A 14,537-nucleotide genomic window follows, 5' to 3' on the forward strand; every position below is an offset into this window, starting at 1 on the left:
GTCCACAAACCTCGAGAGGGAAGAAACAGGTCCACGTGATGTGGAGGAGGTGAGGCTCACCCAGCTGCTTGGGGAGGCTCTTGCTGCCAAGCCAGGGCTGGCAGGCACAGAGGACAAGGTCACTGAGGCGTGCAGCTTTGTGGCTGCAGAGGCAGTGGACCGTCCAGCATCACCAGCAGGCTGCTTAGTCCCAGGCCAGGTCCACTGTGCCTCTGCCTGAATACCTGTGCTTCAAGGAGCGGCCTGATGCAGGGGTGGGGTGGGGTCAGTGGCCAGTAGAGGAAGTGTTGCACCCAAGCTGAGGCTGTGGCCCTGGCAGGTGTTTCCGGGTGTCTGAAGCCCCAAAAAACTGGCTTTCTAGGGACTCTACCACTACCCACAGACTCTAGAGACTGCTGCTCAGGGTGGGGCCTCCAGCCATGTGGCCTGGGACACAGCGGGCAGCAGCTGTGTGGATCAGAGCCCTGGACTGTCCCTACATGGTGCCAGGTACGTGGGATCTTGGAGATGTCGTGGATCTGGCTCCAGCCCCCAGGCCAGCCGGGAAGGGCAGGGCTGGGCCAGATACTTTGGGGTGTTGAGGAAAATTCAAAGCCCAGAAATCCAGAGCCAGCCCTCAGGCACAGGTATCATGCGAGCAGTGGGTATATGGGCTACCAGCAGGCATCTGCAGAGAGCCTGGGCCGAATTTGGACCAAGATGTTCCCTCCCAGGGCTGAAAAAGCCACAGGGAGTGACCCACGAGGGCCAGGCAGCGCTTAGAGACTGAGGGCTGGTGCAGAGAAGCCCCCTGGCAGGGACCTCATACTAGGCTGGCCTATTCTCCCCAGCGCCTTTGCCCTCGAGGAAAGGGAGCGGGAAGGCAGGGCTGTGGCACCCGCCAGGCCATGTTCTGGGCCGACCCTGTGTGGGGCCCCACTGCAGAAGAAGTGGATCCGGCTTTCTGGGGCCCCTCCTGGGGTGTCCTGTGGCCACCTTGTCGGACTGGGGACACATGGGGCAGGTTTGGTACCACCTCAGATGAAGCCACCTGCCCCTAGTGTCCCCTGGCCTCTGTCCCTTGCCTAAGGTTGGGCTCCCTGCTGGGCAGTTTTCCAGCAGGGACTGCTGGTCTGGAGCCACTTTCTGCTGTCTGCCCCCAGGAAAGTGAGGAGGCCCTGATGTCAGGAGCGATTACTCGCTGCCCCAGGCCACCCCCACTCCCAGGCTCTGTGGTTAGGGGAGTTTCAGAGTACACGCATTGTGACTTCCTGAAACCTGTCTGCAGGCAAGCAAGGAGGGCCCGCAGTTCTGCCGTGGGACAGCCCAGGTAAGGTGCAGGCTGAAGGCTGGGGTGTGGACCCGGTGAACCGAGCACCCAGGGATCTGGTGGTGTAAAGGCACCAAGCCCAAGTGAGGCTTAATCCTGGGCTCATCCTAGGGAGCCCCCAGGGCTGTGGTGCCCCCCAGCTGGAGGCACAAATACTGACAGCTTCTTGGCCTTGCTTCCTGCATCCCAGGTGGCTTGTTGGTGACCTGCAGCTCCTTCCCTCCAGGGCTGCTCAGGCGGAAAGGCTGGCGGGGCTCATGGTCCTCCTCATGGTGTGCAGAGTGCTGGGCACACAGGCCTCCACCCATTCTGCCAGGCTGGTGGACCTGCGCTGCATGCTCTAGGGCTGGGCTGAATGGTTGTTCCCAGTGTCTCTGTCAAACTGAGAGGATGACAGAGACTTGGGAGTGGGGACAGGACCACGGTCGCCTGGCAGGTGTGAAGCGGCCTCACTAGCAATCCATTGGGAAGTGTGCTGCCGTGTGAGACATGTGTTGTTGCCCCTGAGCTCAGGAGGGATCTCCGGGGGGCGGACAGGACTGAGTCCTGCAAGGTGTGCCTGAGGGGACAGGTGGGCTGAGCCACGGTGGGGTGTGCAGGTGTGGGCAGGGCTCTGGCCAAGTAGCAGAGAGAGGTGCAGGGAACAGGGGCTGTGTGGGCTGTGGGGAAGCTGTGGTCTGAAGACACTGGACAGCACTGGGGGACAGAGGAAGTGAAGTGTGGATGGTTCCTGGGGTGGGAAGGGGACCCAGGGCAGCCATTGGCCCCCGGACTGATGTACCAGGGAGATCGTGCTACCCTGGGGCTGCAGTTCCCATAGATCACAAATCTGGGACCTGTGTGAGGCCTCCAGAGCCCAGCAGGCATCACAGCTCAGGGCCCTGAGAGCCTTGTGGGTACTGCGGGCATCGAGGATGGTGGGCCTTGCTTCAATGTGAGGGGACTGGGAGCCCTCACGACTGAGCTTGGTCGCAGCAGCCTGCGACTTGTGCCCCCCCCCCCCCCCCCCGCTTGCCGGCCCTCAGGCCTACATGGAACGCGTTAGCTGGAGACAGTCTCCTCGTGTGTCATCAGGGTGACACCTGGCCTAGACCTCTCCAGGGAAGCCTTGGCTGGCCCTACTCCTGCCCGGCAGAGCCCCTTCCTGAGAGGGAAGCATCCAGCTGCACAGAGTGGCCAGGGAAGGGACCCCTGGGCCAGGTATTACGAGCAAGGCATGCTGTGGAATTGGGACTAGGGCCCACCCAAAGCCATGTGCCCTTTGGACAGGGCTGCAGGCAGACCCAGAGTGGGAACCCACTATGAGGACCCAGCAGCTGTGCCTGGGGTGTAGGCCAAGGAGGGCCTGGTCATAGCACTGAGAATCTGATGTCCAGGTGGCGGAAAGCCAGGCTGTCCCATGTGGTCCTCATGTGGACCCCTTTGCTGTGGTCAGCAGAGATGGCCCCAGATCAAGGGGTCAAAGCCCATGCTGCTTGACTGGGCTGAGCAGGTGGCCATAGCCCCTCCTCTGGCCAGGCCCTGCAAGGGGCCTCAGGGTGGCAGGAGCGGTTCACACTTTCCACTGGAGTCTCACTTCCTCTGGCTTTTGCCAAGGGACCCCCCTTGTGAACAGGTGGCATGACCCCAGCAGGGGACAGGAGCTTCCTTCTGGACTGGTCTCTCTGGGTCCATGCAGGGACAGGGAAGTAAGTGAGTGTCTAGAAGCCCTCCTGGGCCTCTGGGTGATTTTTACTCTGCCCAGCGGCTCTGTCCTGGAGTGTGATGTGTGCAGGCTCGGGCTGCCAGGCCCTGCAGTCATTGCTGCTCTCTTTCCTGCCCGTGTCCCTGCTGGGGAGGACAGCTCGCCATGTCTGAGAGAGCCGGCCCTCCCAGCAAGGAAGCAGGGCCCCCAGGGGGTGGCACCTGGATCCCGGGGAGCACTGGCATCCCCAGGCAACCAGCACTGCCCTTGCTGGAGGCCCTCTCTCTGCAGGGCCACCGCTTGCCACCCTGGCACTCCTGTCTCAAGAGTGGCCAGCGAGCCCTGTGTCAGCCCAGACCTTGGCCCTGGGTGCCACCCAGAGTTCCCAGTGGGAGAGTCCTGAGGACCCCACGGTGTCCCCCCAAGCCACATTGGGGGCCAACTTGAGGCCAGGTGGGGCAGGACTGCATCCCAGCCAATTTTGGCACAGCCCTGAGATGGGAGAAGCCCAGAGGGGCCTGGCGGGGAGCAGCGTCTCGCAGCCTCCCCAAAGCTGCTCACTTTGAAGGCACAGCAAGGTGTCACTTAGCTACTCACCCGTTTGCTCCAGGTCCCTGGGCGCCTGGCTCCACAGACAATCCAGCTGTGCTCAGGCAGGCATCCGTTCAGACAGTCCATTCTCATACAGAACAAGTTTGGTGAAATTGCCATTTTTATCATTCCTGTGATATACTGTGGCAAATTTTATTAAAGGTAAGGGGCTGGGGATTTAGCTCAGCGGCATAAGCACCTGCCTTGCAAGCAGGCAGTCGTGAGTTCGGTCCCCGGTACCGATAAAAATGAAAACGACAAAAAAAAAAAAAAAAAAAAAAAAAAATTTTATTAAAGGTAAGAAAAGAAACAGGCTCTTCAGAGGCCAAGTAAAAGCAGGAAAAGAAGCGCAACCTACAGCCAGAGGATGGGCTGGCCACCACGCAGGAGGGAAGATGCAGCGGCCCATTTCCTCTTATGGCATTTTATGGAAGTTAGAGAAATAAATGCAACTTTTGGTCAACCTGTACTTAAATAATTGGACTGGTAGATGGTTTAAGCTCTTCTAAAGTCAGTGAACTTCCTGTCATTTCAGGAACACATCTCGGCTTCCTGTTATTTCGGGTCTAGAGACATTTAAGAAAGGACAGGCGGGGAAGCTAGTGGACTCTTCCCGGGGCCCTTTGTGCAGGGGCGGGATGTGTGCTGGGAGGTCTCTGGCGAGTGAAAGGCGGGAGCACCAGGCAGATCTGGGGACTCGGGCCTGGACCCTGGGATCGCACACAGGGGCTGTAGGCCTGGCGTCGCCGACCTGCGGGTGGAAGGCCGGATCCCTGATCACGGCTTTCGCCTGTGTTTCTCGGGCTGTGGGGAACTGAGTCATTCTGTGAGTTTTAGGGGGATTTTCCTGTTAAAGCTCCTGGCTTTCCTGCGCCCAGCTTTACTCAGTGACGCAACATTTCGAATGTTTGTCAGGCACAGGTTATGCTCTGACGCTTGCTGGCTTAGATCACTTCCTCCGTTGGGTTCTTTTGCTGATGTGTGGGAGTTCTTTGTAAATTAAGAATCTGCTATTGTACCCCACAAGATGATTTTTTTCTTGAGACAGGGTCTCACTTTGTAATGTAGGCTGGGCTTGAGCTCCGTCTGTAGCCCAGGCTGGCCTCAGACTCACAGCAATCCTCCCACCTCAGCCTTCCCAGGGTTAGGGTTAGAGGAAAGGGCCAGCACACGCAGTGAAATATTTAAAACACATTTCTTATTAGTCCCCATTTGCAGTACCAGTGCTTAGATTCGCTAGGGAAGTTAGAAGCCGCGTAGTGCATCTTAGTAACATATCTCAGTCCAATTCATCACTCCCCCTTCCTCTGTCTGCGGCCTCCCTCCCCGTTTGGGTCCCCTTCCCTTTTTCAAAAGATCTATCTCCCTTTTTCCTATTATCTGTCTTTCACTTTGCTTTTTAATTTATTTGTATTTTGGATATCTCAGAAAAGAAATTCTGTGATATTTTAAGCTATTGTGTCTGATTTATTTCATTTAACATTATGATCCCAAGGTACACCTGTTTGCCTGCCACCTCAAGTTTATCCTTCTTTATGGCAGAGTGGCACTCAATTGTGGATTTTATGGTTGTTGTTTTTGAGACACAGTCTCACTATGCAGTTCAGGCAGCCCTTGAGCTCACTTTGTAGTTCAGACTGGCCTTGAGCCAGCAATGCTCCTGCCTCGGCCTCCTGAGTACTGGAATTACAGGCAAGAGCCACCAGGCCCATTCCGTTGTGTTTAAATGTCATGGTTTCTTCATTCTTCTGTTGACAAACCTAAAAGCCACTCCAAGATTTTGATATGAGGAGTCCTGCTGCTGTAATCCTGGGATGCATGGGTCACCGTAATACAATGTTTGCAGCTCTTTCAGGAAGATACCTGGAGGGGAATATCTTGATTAAATAGAATTTTTAATTTTAGTTTTGTGAGAATTCTCCCTACTGACTTCGGTAGTGGATATGCTAGTTTATATTCTCACCACGGTGTAGGAGGTCTCCTTCAGCCCCACAGCCCCTCCAGCATTTGTTACTATTTGATTACCTGGTGATAACCATTCTTTCTGGAACAAGATGGGATCTTGGTGGCCTTAACTTGCATTTCCCTAAGAGACACTGAACACTTTTTTTTTTTAGTCGGTACCGGGAATCGAACTCACAACAGCCTGCTCACAAGGCAGGTGCTTTAGCCGCTGAGCTAAATCCCCAGCCCCGAGACACTGAACACTTTTAAGTATTTGCCATTTGTACTTCTTCTCCTAAGAAGTATCTATTCATTTAATGATCCTTTTCCTTTTATTTTTGGTGGGGCAATTTAGAAATATTTTTTCTTGACAGGATTTTTTATTTTTTAATTTAATTTAATTTTTTTATTACTACCCTATTTTTGATTGGACCTTTTGTTTCGGCAGGATCTGACTTTGAGTTCTTTATAAAGTCTAGATATAGTCCTTTGTCTGAGAAATAGCTGGCAAAAATTTTTCCCATTCTATAGGTTGGCTCTTCCTTCTATTGGCTGTTTCCTTTGCTGTGCAGAAGCTGTTTGTTTGTTTGTTTGTTTGTTTGTTTGTTTGAGACAGGCTATCTAGTTCAGGCTGGGCTTGAACTCACTACATAGCCTCAAATTTGCAGTGATCCTCCAGCCTCAACCTCCTGAGTGCTGGGATTACAGGCATTTAATTTAATATGCTCCCATGTGTTGATTCTTGATGTTATTTCTTGTGCAACTGAGGTTCTGCCCGAAAGTCTTTGCCTAGACCTATACCTTCAAGAGCTTTTTCTTCCAGCATACAAAATGCTCTAATATTTAGATCTTTGATCCATTTTGATTTAGATCTGGTGCATGCTGGGAGACATGGGTCTAGGTTCAGTCTTCGACATGTGGATGGCCAGTTCTCTGAGCACAGTCGGGTGGAGAGGCTGTCTCTGCCATGTGTGGTTTGGGCCCCGTTGTCCCCACAGGAGGATTTAGTACACCATAAATGTTCTCTGGCCATCTGGTTGAATTAATTACTTCATGTGACTTTATCTGATTTTCCCAAAGTAATCACCACTGTGTTTCCGCAGGTTACTCTGATCAGTCAGGGTGTCCCTACTGGGCTGCCCGATGCATGACATGCATGAGGAAGCTTGCTTTGGAGCAGCCCTGAGACTGAACCTGCAGCAGTTATGTCAGGTGAGAGGGCCTCCCAGGCTTGTTAGCATTTATGAGGGCCCAGGGAATCTTTCTAACACTGAAAAAGAACAAAAGATTCACTTTGTCCCATAGCTTGGTCTCATAATTCAAAAATTCACATGCAAATTATAGAATTTTTCAGCACAGTAGGGAACCATCTGATAGGATTTTGGCGTGGCTGAAAAGATAAGAAGTATGAAATATAAATGACCTTTATTTTAAGAATGTGGGGAGAGACCCCCCCACCCTCCGGGGTCTGGCATTGTCTCCGGGGGGCTGGCATTCTCTCCGCCAGACACGTGGTGTGGGGGCACACATGTAGCTTAGGTTTGGGGTGGTGCCTAAGGGGCATTAGTGTGCACAGGTAGCCCACTGATATTCATTTCGCACCACAGGTAAATTCCTAGGGGCGGGGAAGATGACCTCAAGATAGAGCCTCTTGGTTCCACCTCCAAAGCTTTACCAGCTACAGTGTCCCAACTGGGGCAAAATCCTTTCAGCAATGATAGATTTTCAAAATAAAAACTAAATCCAGAGGTGATTCATTGAGAAATTGGAAAGTATCCTCTTCACACTTCTTTTGAACAGTTCTGGTTTTCATGTCCTCTTCCTGGGAGAATGACCAGGTGGGACTGTCCACATATCCCACAAATCCCCTGCTGGCCACCCCGGGATGTGGGAGGGCTGTGAGGCTCCCACTAACAGTGAGATTCTGGTTTTTACCCTTTCCCTTCTCCTAGGCCTGTCCCTGTGTCACCTGTAGGAAGGAGGTGGAATGAGGGCTGTGGCCAACCCCTCAAGGACCTCAGCAGTGGGGTGTGGTGCCCAGTGAAGGCTGTGTGGTCTGAGCAGGTGGCATGGGCCACACCCCCACCCAGAACCCTGCAATGAATACTGGAGGTAAGGAGGGGACCAGAGTCGCTCTGTGGAGCACATGGACACCACTGGGCCTTGAAGGTCCTCTGCTTGGATCAGAGCCAGCTGACCATGGATGGGAAGCTGACTATAGGAGCCACTTTAACCTGCGGGTGTTAGAGACTGTGTTTTAGCAATGGGACACATGTCATGGTGACGAGGAGGCTGGAGGATCCTGAAATGAGTGAAATAAGCCAGGCACAAAAAGAGACACCAGATGGTCACTCACATGGGGCTCTGGGGATTCAGATCCACAGGCAGGAGGACGAATGGGGGTGAGGGGTCCAGGGAGGGGACAGGAGCTAGTGCTGCTGAAGACAGACGTTTGGCCTTGCAGGCTGAGGAGTCTGGAGATGGGTGACTGGAACCATTGCATGTCCCTGTGAGTGTGCTTGGTGCTCCAGATCTGCACGCCTGGAAACAGGATAAACACTTCGTGTTCATTCTTCTAGAGAAAAGTGAGAGAAACCAAGCGAGTGGCCTGGAGGGGAATCGGACCCATCACTCCTGGACAGGTTTTCTGGTTCCTTCATGTGGCACCTTCTGCAGAGATGCAGAGCAGCAGTTTCTCTGCTGATGTCTGGTTTGTTCAATTCTGCTAAAGGGGCCAGTCACTGCCAGCATGGGTGGTGAGACTCCAGGGTGCTGGCCAGGCCCTGGAAGGCCATGCCAGCCTGTGGGATGCATAGTGTTTCCCTAGCTAGCTGAATGTCCATGTGGAGAGGCCATGTGGGTAACAGACCCTGAATCCAAGAGGTCCAGGGACAGCATTATCTGAGGCCATGAGACGGTGGTGTCTCCAAGACCCTGCAGCCTGCTTCAGGGCATGAATAGTGGTCACTGTGTCAGAAGAGGTGGTTGAGGGCTATAGCTCTGAGCTTCCCAGCAGCCCTGGGCAAAGTGAGAAAGACATGGTTCTGTGAGGTCTCTTGGGTCCTGAGGCCTCAGACCCTAGATTCCAAGGGTGTCTTTGCTGAATGTTATACATTATGCTCCATAGTAGAACATTGGCCTAGCATGTGTTCCCCAGCACCTCAAAAACAAGCAAGCAGAAGAAAACAATCATAATGGACTGAAAATGAAGAACAGAATATTGTTTTTGTTTTTGGCACAGGGAATTGAACTCAGGACCTTGCACTTGCCAGGCAGGTGCTGTGTGAAAAATAGAATTTTAAAGGCTGGATGTCTGTATCCCCCATGAGTATGTTGAGGCTGGAAGAGTGGCCTTGGGAGCAGATAGGATTAGCACCCACAGAAAGAGTCCCCAGAGAGCTGCCTATAGCCTTCCCGGCCAGAGGACACAGTGAGATGCCTCTGCCATGGGCAGGAAATGGTTCTCACCTGACATGGGCTCTGCCAGCCTGGTACTTGGACTGCTGACCTCTAGAGCAGAGAGAAACACTTGCGTTTCTTATAAGCAGCCTGAAGGGACGGAGACATAGAGGAATCAGTCATAGAGCAAACAGGCCAGAGGATGGCCCAGCCATTGAGGAAATCTCAGGGCACCATCTCCCCGCTGGGTGGAAACCTCAGCACCCCTGAGCTGCACATGTGCAAGGGATTATGGTATTGGGGGTTTTTCCTCACAATCAGAGCAGAAGACACACAGAAGATACAATGAAACCAAGGGACATTAATAACCTGGAGTGCAGGGTCCTGTGCAGCAAGAGGCATGAGGCTGGGACAGCTTCGGAGGGCTCTGAACATGTGTTTCCATCTCCAGGGTCGTCTCTAGGCGATAAAAGGGAGGAAGAATAAATCCCAAGCCGTTGAGGGACTGCAAGGTGAATCAGCCAGGGCTGCCGAGTGGGGCAGGGAGGACCACAGACCAGCTGTCCTCAGTGGGGGAGGTTGGCATCACCCAGGAGTCTGTGGTGTGGATGCCTCAGGTGGCAGGGGAACCTGCTCTGCCCCTCCCCTCCTGTGTAGATTGGTCCCAATTTCCCCTTGTGTAAGGACCCGTGTCACCACCCCCAGACCTCACTGTTGGGGAACCACTAGTAAAAGCTCCTCTTCCAAGTCAGTTCGCCCTCTGAAGAAGGGTGGGCAGGACCCCAGTGTCTCTTTTCAGCCTATAACAGACAGAAAACAGAAAGGGAACACAAGAAGTGGAAATCCAACCCACAAGCCTGGAATTCGGAGGCTGAAGCAAGAGGCCTGAAAGTTCAAGTCCAGCCTGGGCAACTCAGTGACTTTAGTGATAACCTATTTCAAAATAAAAAATAAATAAAAGAACTGGGGACCTGAAGGCCCTGGATTCCATCCGGTGTGTGGGGTACTCGCAAAGTAACAACAAAAAGGGTTCAAATGAATTGAAAGTGAAAAAATAGAAAAAAATATGCCAAATAATAGTAAAGTTAACTGATTATTATTAGCGAAAAGAAACTTTTCCCTAGAAACATGATAGGATGGGGGCTGGGGATTTAGCTCAGCGGTGTAAGTGCCTGCCTGGCAGGTGCGAGGTCGTGAGTTCCATGCCTGGTACCAAAAAAAAAAAAAAAAAAAAAAAAAGAAAAACAAACATGATAGGAAATGGCATCTGTTCCCCAAGGTGACGACAGCGAATAACTATAGCCTTCAGTAGCACCGATGTGAACTTGTCCCTCAGCCACCTGAAGTCAGGACTGGGATGGGGACCAGGACTGGGCCAGCCAGGCCTGAGCCAAGGAACGAGCACAGGTGGGAAACAGGCTCGAGGAGGCGAGGGCAGACAGCCACACCGTCTATGCTGTGCAGCATAGACGTATACGTATACGTAGGGACAGTGTCACTTAAGTCCTTGGGCTGCATGGCCTGGGTAGAGGAAGTCTGGCAGGCAGAGATGCCCCTAAGTCCTCTGCTCTGGCCCCAGCTTGACCCTTGGGATGAGATAGGGACTTCAAGCTATGTCCAGGATTGACCGCAGGCTGCTTCAGGTCCAGGAAAGTCAGACCTGAGCCCAAAGTAGATGCTGGGGCAATGTGGAACCCTTGTGCTCACCATGCTGTGCTCCTGACGGGTACCAGGGACCTGTTCCTCCCCTAGGACTCCCATCCTCTCTTTCTTTTGTCCCTCAGGAAACACTACCCTGGTGACGGCCCGGGACCCCGCCGGGGAGTTCTGCAATGCGTCCTTCAGTGACAGCAAGGTAACACTGCTGGTGGTGTACAGCGCGGTGTGTGCACTGGGGCTGCCTGCCAACTGCCTGACGGCCTGTCTGACGCTGCTGCAGGCCCTGCAGGGCAATGTGCTGGCCGTCTACCTGTTCTGCCTGGCGTTCTGTGAGCTGCTCTACATCAGCACGCTGCCACTCTGGATCATCTACATCAGGAACCAGCACCAATGGACCCTGGGCCTGTATGCCTGCAGGGCGACTGCCTACATCTTCTTCTGCAACATCTACATCAGCATCCTCCTGCTCTGCTGCATCTCCTGCGACCGCTTCGCAGCTGTGGTGTACCCGCTGGAAAGCCGGGGCCACCGCCAGCAGAAGACGGCTGTGCTGATCTCCGCCAGCATCACCGTCCTAGTTGCGCTTGTGTACTGCCAGGTGTTCCGCATGGATCTCGTGAATGGTACCTGCTTCGAGCCTCTGTCGATGGACAGCCGCATCGCCAGCTACCACTACGCGCGCTTCACGGTGGGCTTTGCGCTTCCGCTCTGCATCATCGCCTTCACCAACCACCGCATCTTCCGCAGCACTGCGCTGAGCCAGGGCCTGACCGCAGTGCAGAAGGCCAAGGTGAAGCACACTGCAATCGCAGTCGTTGTCATCTTCCTGGTCTGCTTTGCCCCCTACCACGTGGTGCTGCTTGTCAAAGCTGTGGCCTTCTCCTACTACAGAGGGGACAAGAACGCTGTGTGTGCCTTCGAAGCCAGAATGTACACACCCTCTGTGGTATTTCTGTGCCTGTCCACGGTTAACAGTGTGGCTGACCCTATCATCTATGTGCTGGCCACAGACCATTCCCAGCAGGAAGTGACCAGACTCCACCGGGGCTGGAAAAAGTGGTCCACGAAGATGGAGGACACCAGGCTCACACAGTGGAAGGATTCAGAGGAGACACAGTCGCCCATGGCGCTCTCCCGTAGTCACACGTTCCCCACACCCAGCACCCCCACAGGGCCACAGCCCACCGAGTGGGGCTCCCTGTGTACCCTGGAAATCCCAACCGAGGGCCTCTGACAGGCAGGGACCCCCCCCCTTGATCTGCCAACATGTTCTGACTAGCTTCCTTGGCTGGCACCCGTCTGCCTTGGGCCACCAGCAGAGCTCAGTTAATGACGTCACTTTCTGTGCCTTTGGCAGGAGTTTCTGGGTGACTGTTATGTGTCCTGGGGCTTCTGTGATTCTTCCTCAGAGAGAGGCAGGGTCATGGGCACTGTCCCCATGCCTGGGCACTGTGGCCCTGCCAGGAGCTATGAGTGGGAAGGAAGGGGGCTGCTCCCACCCCTGCAGGGTGTGATGGGCTGCAGCTGCCCAGAGGCAGGGGAACGCAGAGCCACCCCAACATCTGCTTCACTGCTGCAGGAACCTGGGCTGGGTCTCGGGACAGACAGTGCAACTTAGAAGCAAGCAGGTGACTGCATGCTCAGCCCCCAGCCCTCACCAAGGGTAGGCAAGAGGGAGGCCTCTTGGCCCAGCGTCAGATCCAGGCCTAGCCCCAGTGAGCCTTATCTAGGTTAGGTCAGCTGGGTGCCTCTGTCTCCCCATCTGGAAAATGGGGTCCACCAGTCCTCTGCCAGGTGCTCCTCCCGGCTGGCTGGAGGGCCTGGCCCTGCCCAGAGTGAGACCTGGGGAAGCTGAGTTGAGCCTCAGGTCTGTAAGGCAGCTCTGTGGCCTGCTGCTCTTCATAGTAAGAGATGTCAACAAATGTATATTGGGAAAGTGTGTTCAAAGATAAAAGCAAAGTATGCATGTGCCTCGCTTTCCTGTACAGCATAGTACTACAGTCTTGGTTCACAGGGAGATGCTTTCCTAGGGTGCTAGGGGCCTTGCCTGGAAGGGGAGTAGGAGCTGTGGGTCTCACTGCACTGTCTGGACTGTTTGGGATTGGGAAGAGCGAGGGGCAGGCCGGGGATTTCCTGTTTCACAGGGTAGACACCCTGGGGCTCTTATGACCAATGTCACAATCTGGTCATTGGTGATAAAGTACCCTCCCCTCCGCCACATTCCTGAGGCCTGAAGCCCCAGACAAGGGTGGGCAGGACTAGCCCCAGGGCTCAGGACAGGAGTCTCCAGCTTCTCCCTGCTCAGTGGACCAGGTCCTCTGTGGCTTGGGGACACTGGGCCTTATACAGGCCTTTCTCTTCTGTCTCAAGGCCACATGCTGTGCCCAGTGGTCCCGTGGTCCAGGGATGGGGACACTGCTGATGGGAGGGGCTTCATGCATGGTGTGACTGGGTTGATGTTGATTTAGCGTGGTCCCCAGAGGGCAGGTGCAGCTGGAGGTGAGGACCCAGAGCCTTCCACCGGGCGAAGACACACAGGCCCAGGGTGCCACGCAGCCTCTTGCATCCAGTGCTGGGAGGCAGAGGTGGAGAACTGACCTGGGGCCAGTGCCCCCTGACAGCCCAAGAATGAAGGTCTGCTTGTAGCCTGAGGGTCCTCACGTGGCCTGAGCCACCACTAGATCTCCCCTTGTTCCTGGCATCTCCCAGCGGGAAGGACTGTGTGACCAGGAGATCCTGTGGGTCCTCGTCCCTTGGGGCCTGCTCCTTCCCTCCATAAACATGAGGACCAGAAACTGCATGGGTGGGGGTGAGGGCTGTATATAGGGAACCTAACATTTATTTCATTTAAAGTAAGAACCACCTGTTCTTGTGAAGAGAACAGAAAGGATTCCAGAAAATATCTGTGCAGCTGAGAGAGACTTGGCGGTCAGGAACCAGACAGAGGAAAACCCAAGGAAACCCCAAGACTGTTCTCTGGAGCAGAGTGGACCTGGGGTTCCCTAGCTTGAGGGCGCCACCCTGTGTCTTCTCCAGGGATGTCTGGTGCAGGCCTGTGGTGATCCAACCACTGGGACACTTCAGGCAGAGACTGTGCGAATTCCACTTGTTGACGTCTGGCTGCCACAGGGTGGCAGTACCGCCCTTTCCTCTCGCACTGGGCTCTGCCCTGGTCACGCAGGCTTTGGTTTCAGGTGCAGGGCTACAAGCACACTCAGCTTCAGAGAGGCAAGAAGAGTCACCAGGCCGAAGGAAGGAAGGGGTTACAATGAAGGTGGCTGTGAGGCTCAGCAGGGCCACCTGGGGCTCCTCCCGCGGGAGCCTTGGGACTCAGGAGTGAAGATGTGCGGCCCATGAAATTAGAAATTAGAAAACTGACACTCAGGGAGACCCAGGGGAACGGGATGGCACTGTAGGGTTCTTGAGCCCTGTACAGATCCACAGCTGGCAGGAAGGTCATGCTCAACAGAGTGAGTGGGAGTGGGGCCGCCTCCAGGACAGGACCATGCAGGATCCCAGGCGAGACTCCAGCGCAGGTGCTGCGGGGCGAGGGCCTGTGGTGTTCCAGTGTGGCTGCCTTTGTCCTGCCTTGCTGGCCACACTGCTCCCTTCCCGCAGTGGTGATCAAGGCACAGCTTTATCATCGGCCCTGACTGCTATAACCTATATATATAAAAAAAACCCTCATAAGTCTCTTCGGAGGCAAGAAAAAGATCAAAAGTAACTCTAAGAGCAGAACAGGATGTCTTCTTAATCTAAACTTGCTTGTTTGCAGGGAAACTTGCTTGTTTGCAGGGAAACTTGCTTGTTTGCAGGGAAACTTGTTTGCAGGGTAACTTGCTTGTTTGCAGGATGTGCCTTCCCCCAGAGGATGTTTGCCTAATCTAAACTTGCTTGTTAGCCCAACCTTTACCTGAACCCTTACCCTTGCTCTTTCCAAGAAATATAATC

The 14,537-nt window shown here is 54.2% G+C and overlaps 1 protein-coding gene across 3 annotated transcripts; it reads left to right on the top strand.

The window, feature by feature from the left end:
• The first annotated feature begins 339 nt into the window (after positions 1-339).
• On the top strand, positions 340-13,964 carry Gpr132 (G protein-coupled receptor 132). Of its 3 annotated transcripts, XM_063240797.1 has the most exons (6): positions 346-489; positions 1,268-1,309; positions 6,632-6,740; positions 7,481-7,640; positions 10,712-10,782; positions 10,867-13,964. In XM_063240797.1, the coding sequence occupies exons 4-6, from the start codon at positions 7,598-7,600 to the stop codon at positions 11,818-11,820; spliced, it is 1,068 nt and encodes a 355-aa protein (XP_063096867.1). In that variant the 5' UTR covers positions 346-489; positions 1,268-1,309; positions 6,632-6,740; positions 7,481-7,597; the 3' UTR covers positions 11,821-13,964. The 3 variants fall into 3 exon arrangements, with proteins under 3 accessions (XP_013000436.1, XP_063096867.1, XP_063096866.1); XM_063240796.1 differs by having other exon boundaries at positions 348-489; positions 10,712-13,964; XM_013144982.2 differs by lacking the exon at positions 1,268-1,309 and having other exon boundaries at positions 340-489; positions 10,712-13,964.
• The last annotated feature ends 573 nt before the right edge of the window (positions 13,965-14,537 follow it).

The sequence above is a fragment of the Cavia porcellus genome, unplaced genomic scaffold, assembly GCF_034190915.1.
Source record: "Cavia porcellus strain 051 isolate PalLab524CR breed Dunkin Hartley unplaced genomic scaffold, mCavPor4.1 scaffold_31, whole genome shotgun sequence".
NCBI classification, from domain to species: domain Eukaryota; kingdom Metazoa; phylum Chordata; class Mammalia; order Rodentia; family Caviidae; genus Cavia; species Cavia porcellus.

Excerpts from the sequence above, each read along its gene's own strand:
- Gpr132 (XM_013144982.2), top strand. The coding sequence starts at position 7,598 with ATGGGCCACACCCCCACCCAGAACCCTGCAATGAATACTGGAG. Across the intron at positions 7,641-10,711 it reads CCCTGCAATGAATACTGGAG|GAAACACTACCCTGGTGACG; the intron begins GTAAGGAGGGGA and ends TTTGTCCCTCAG.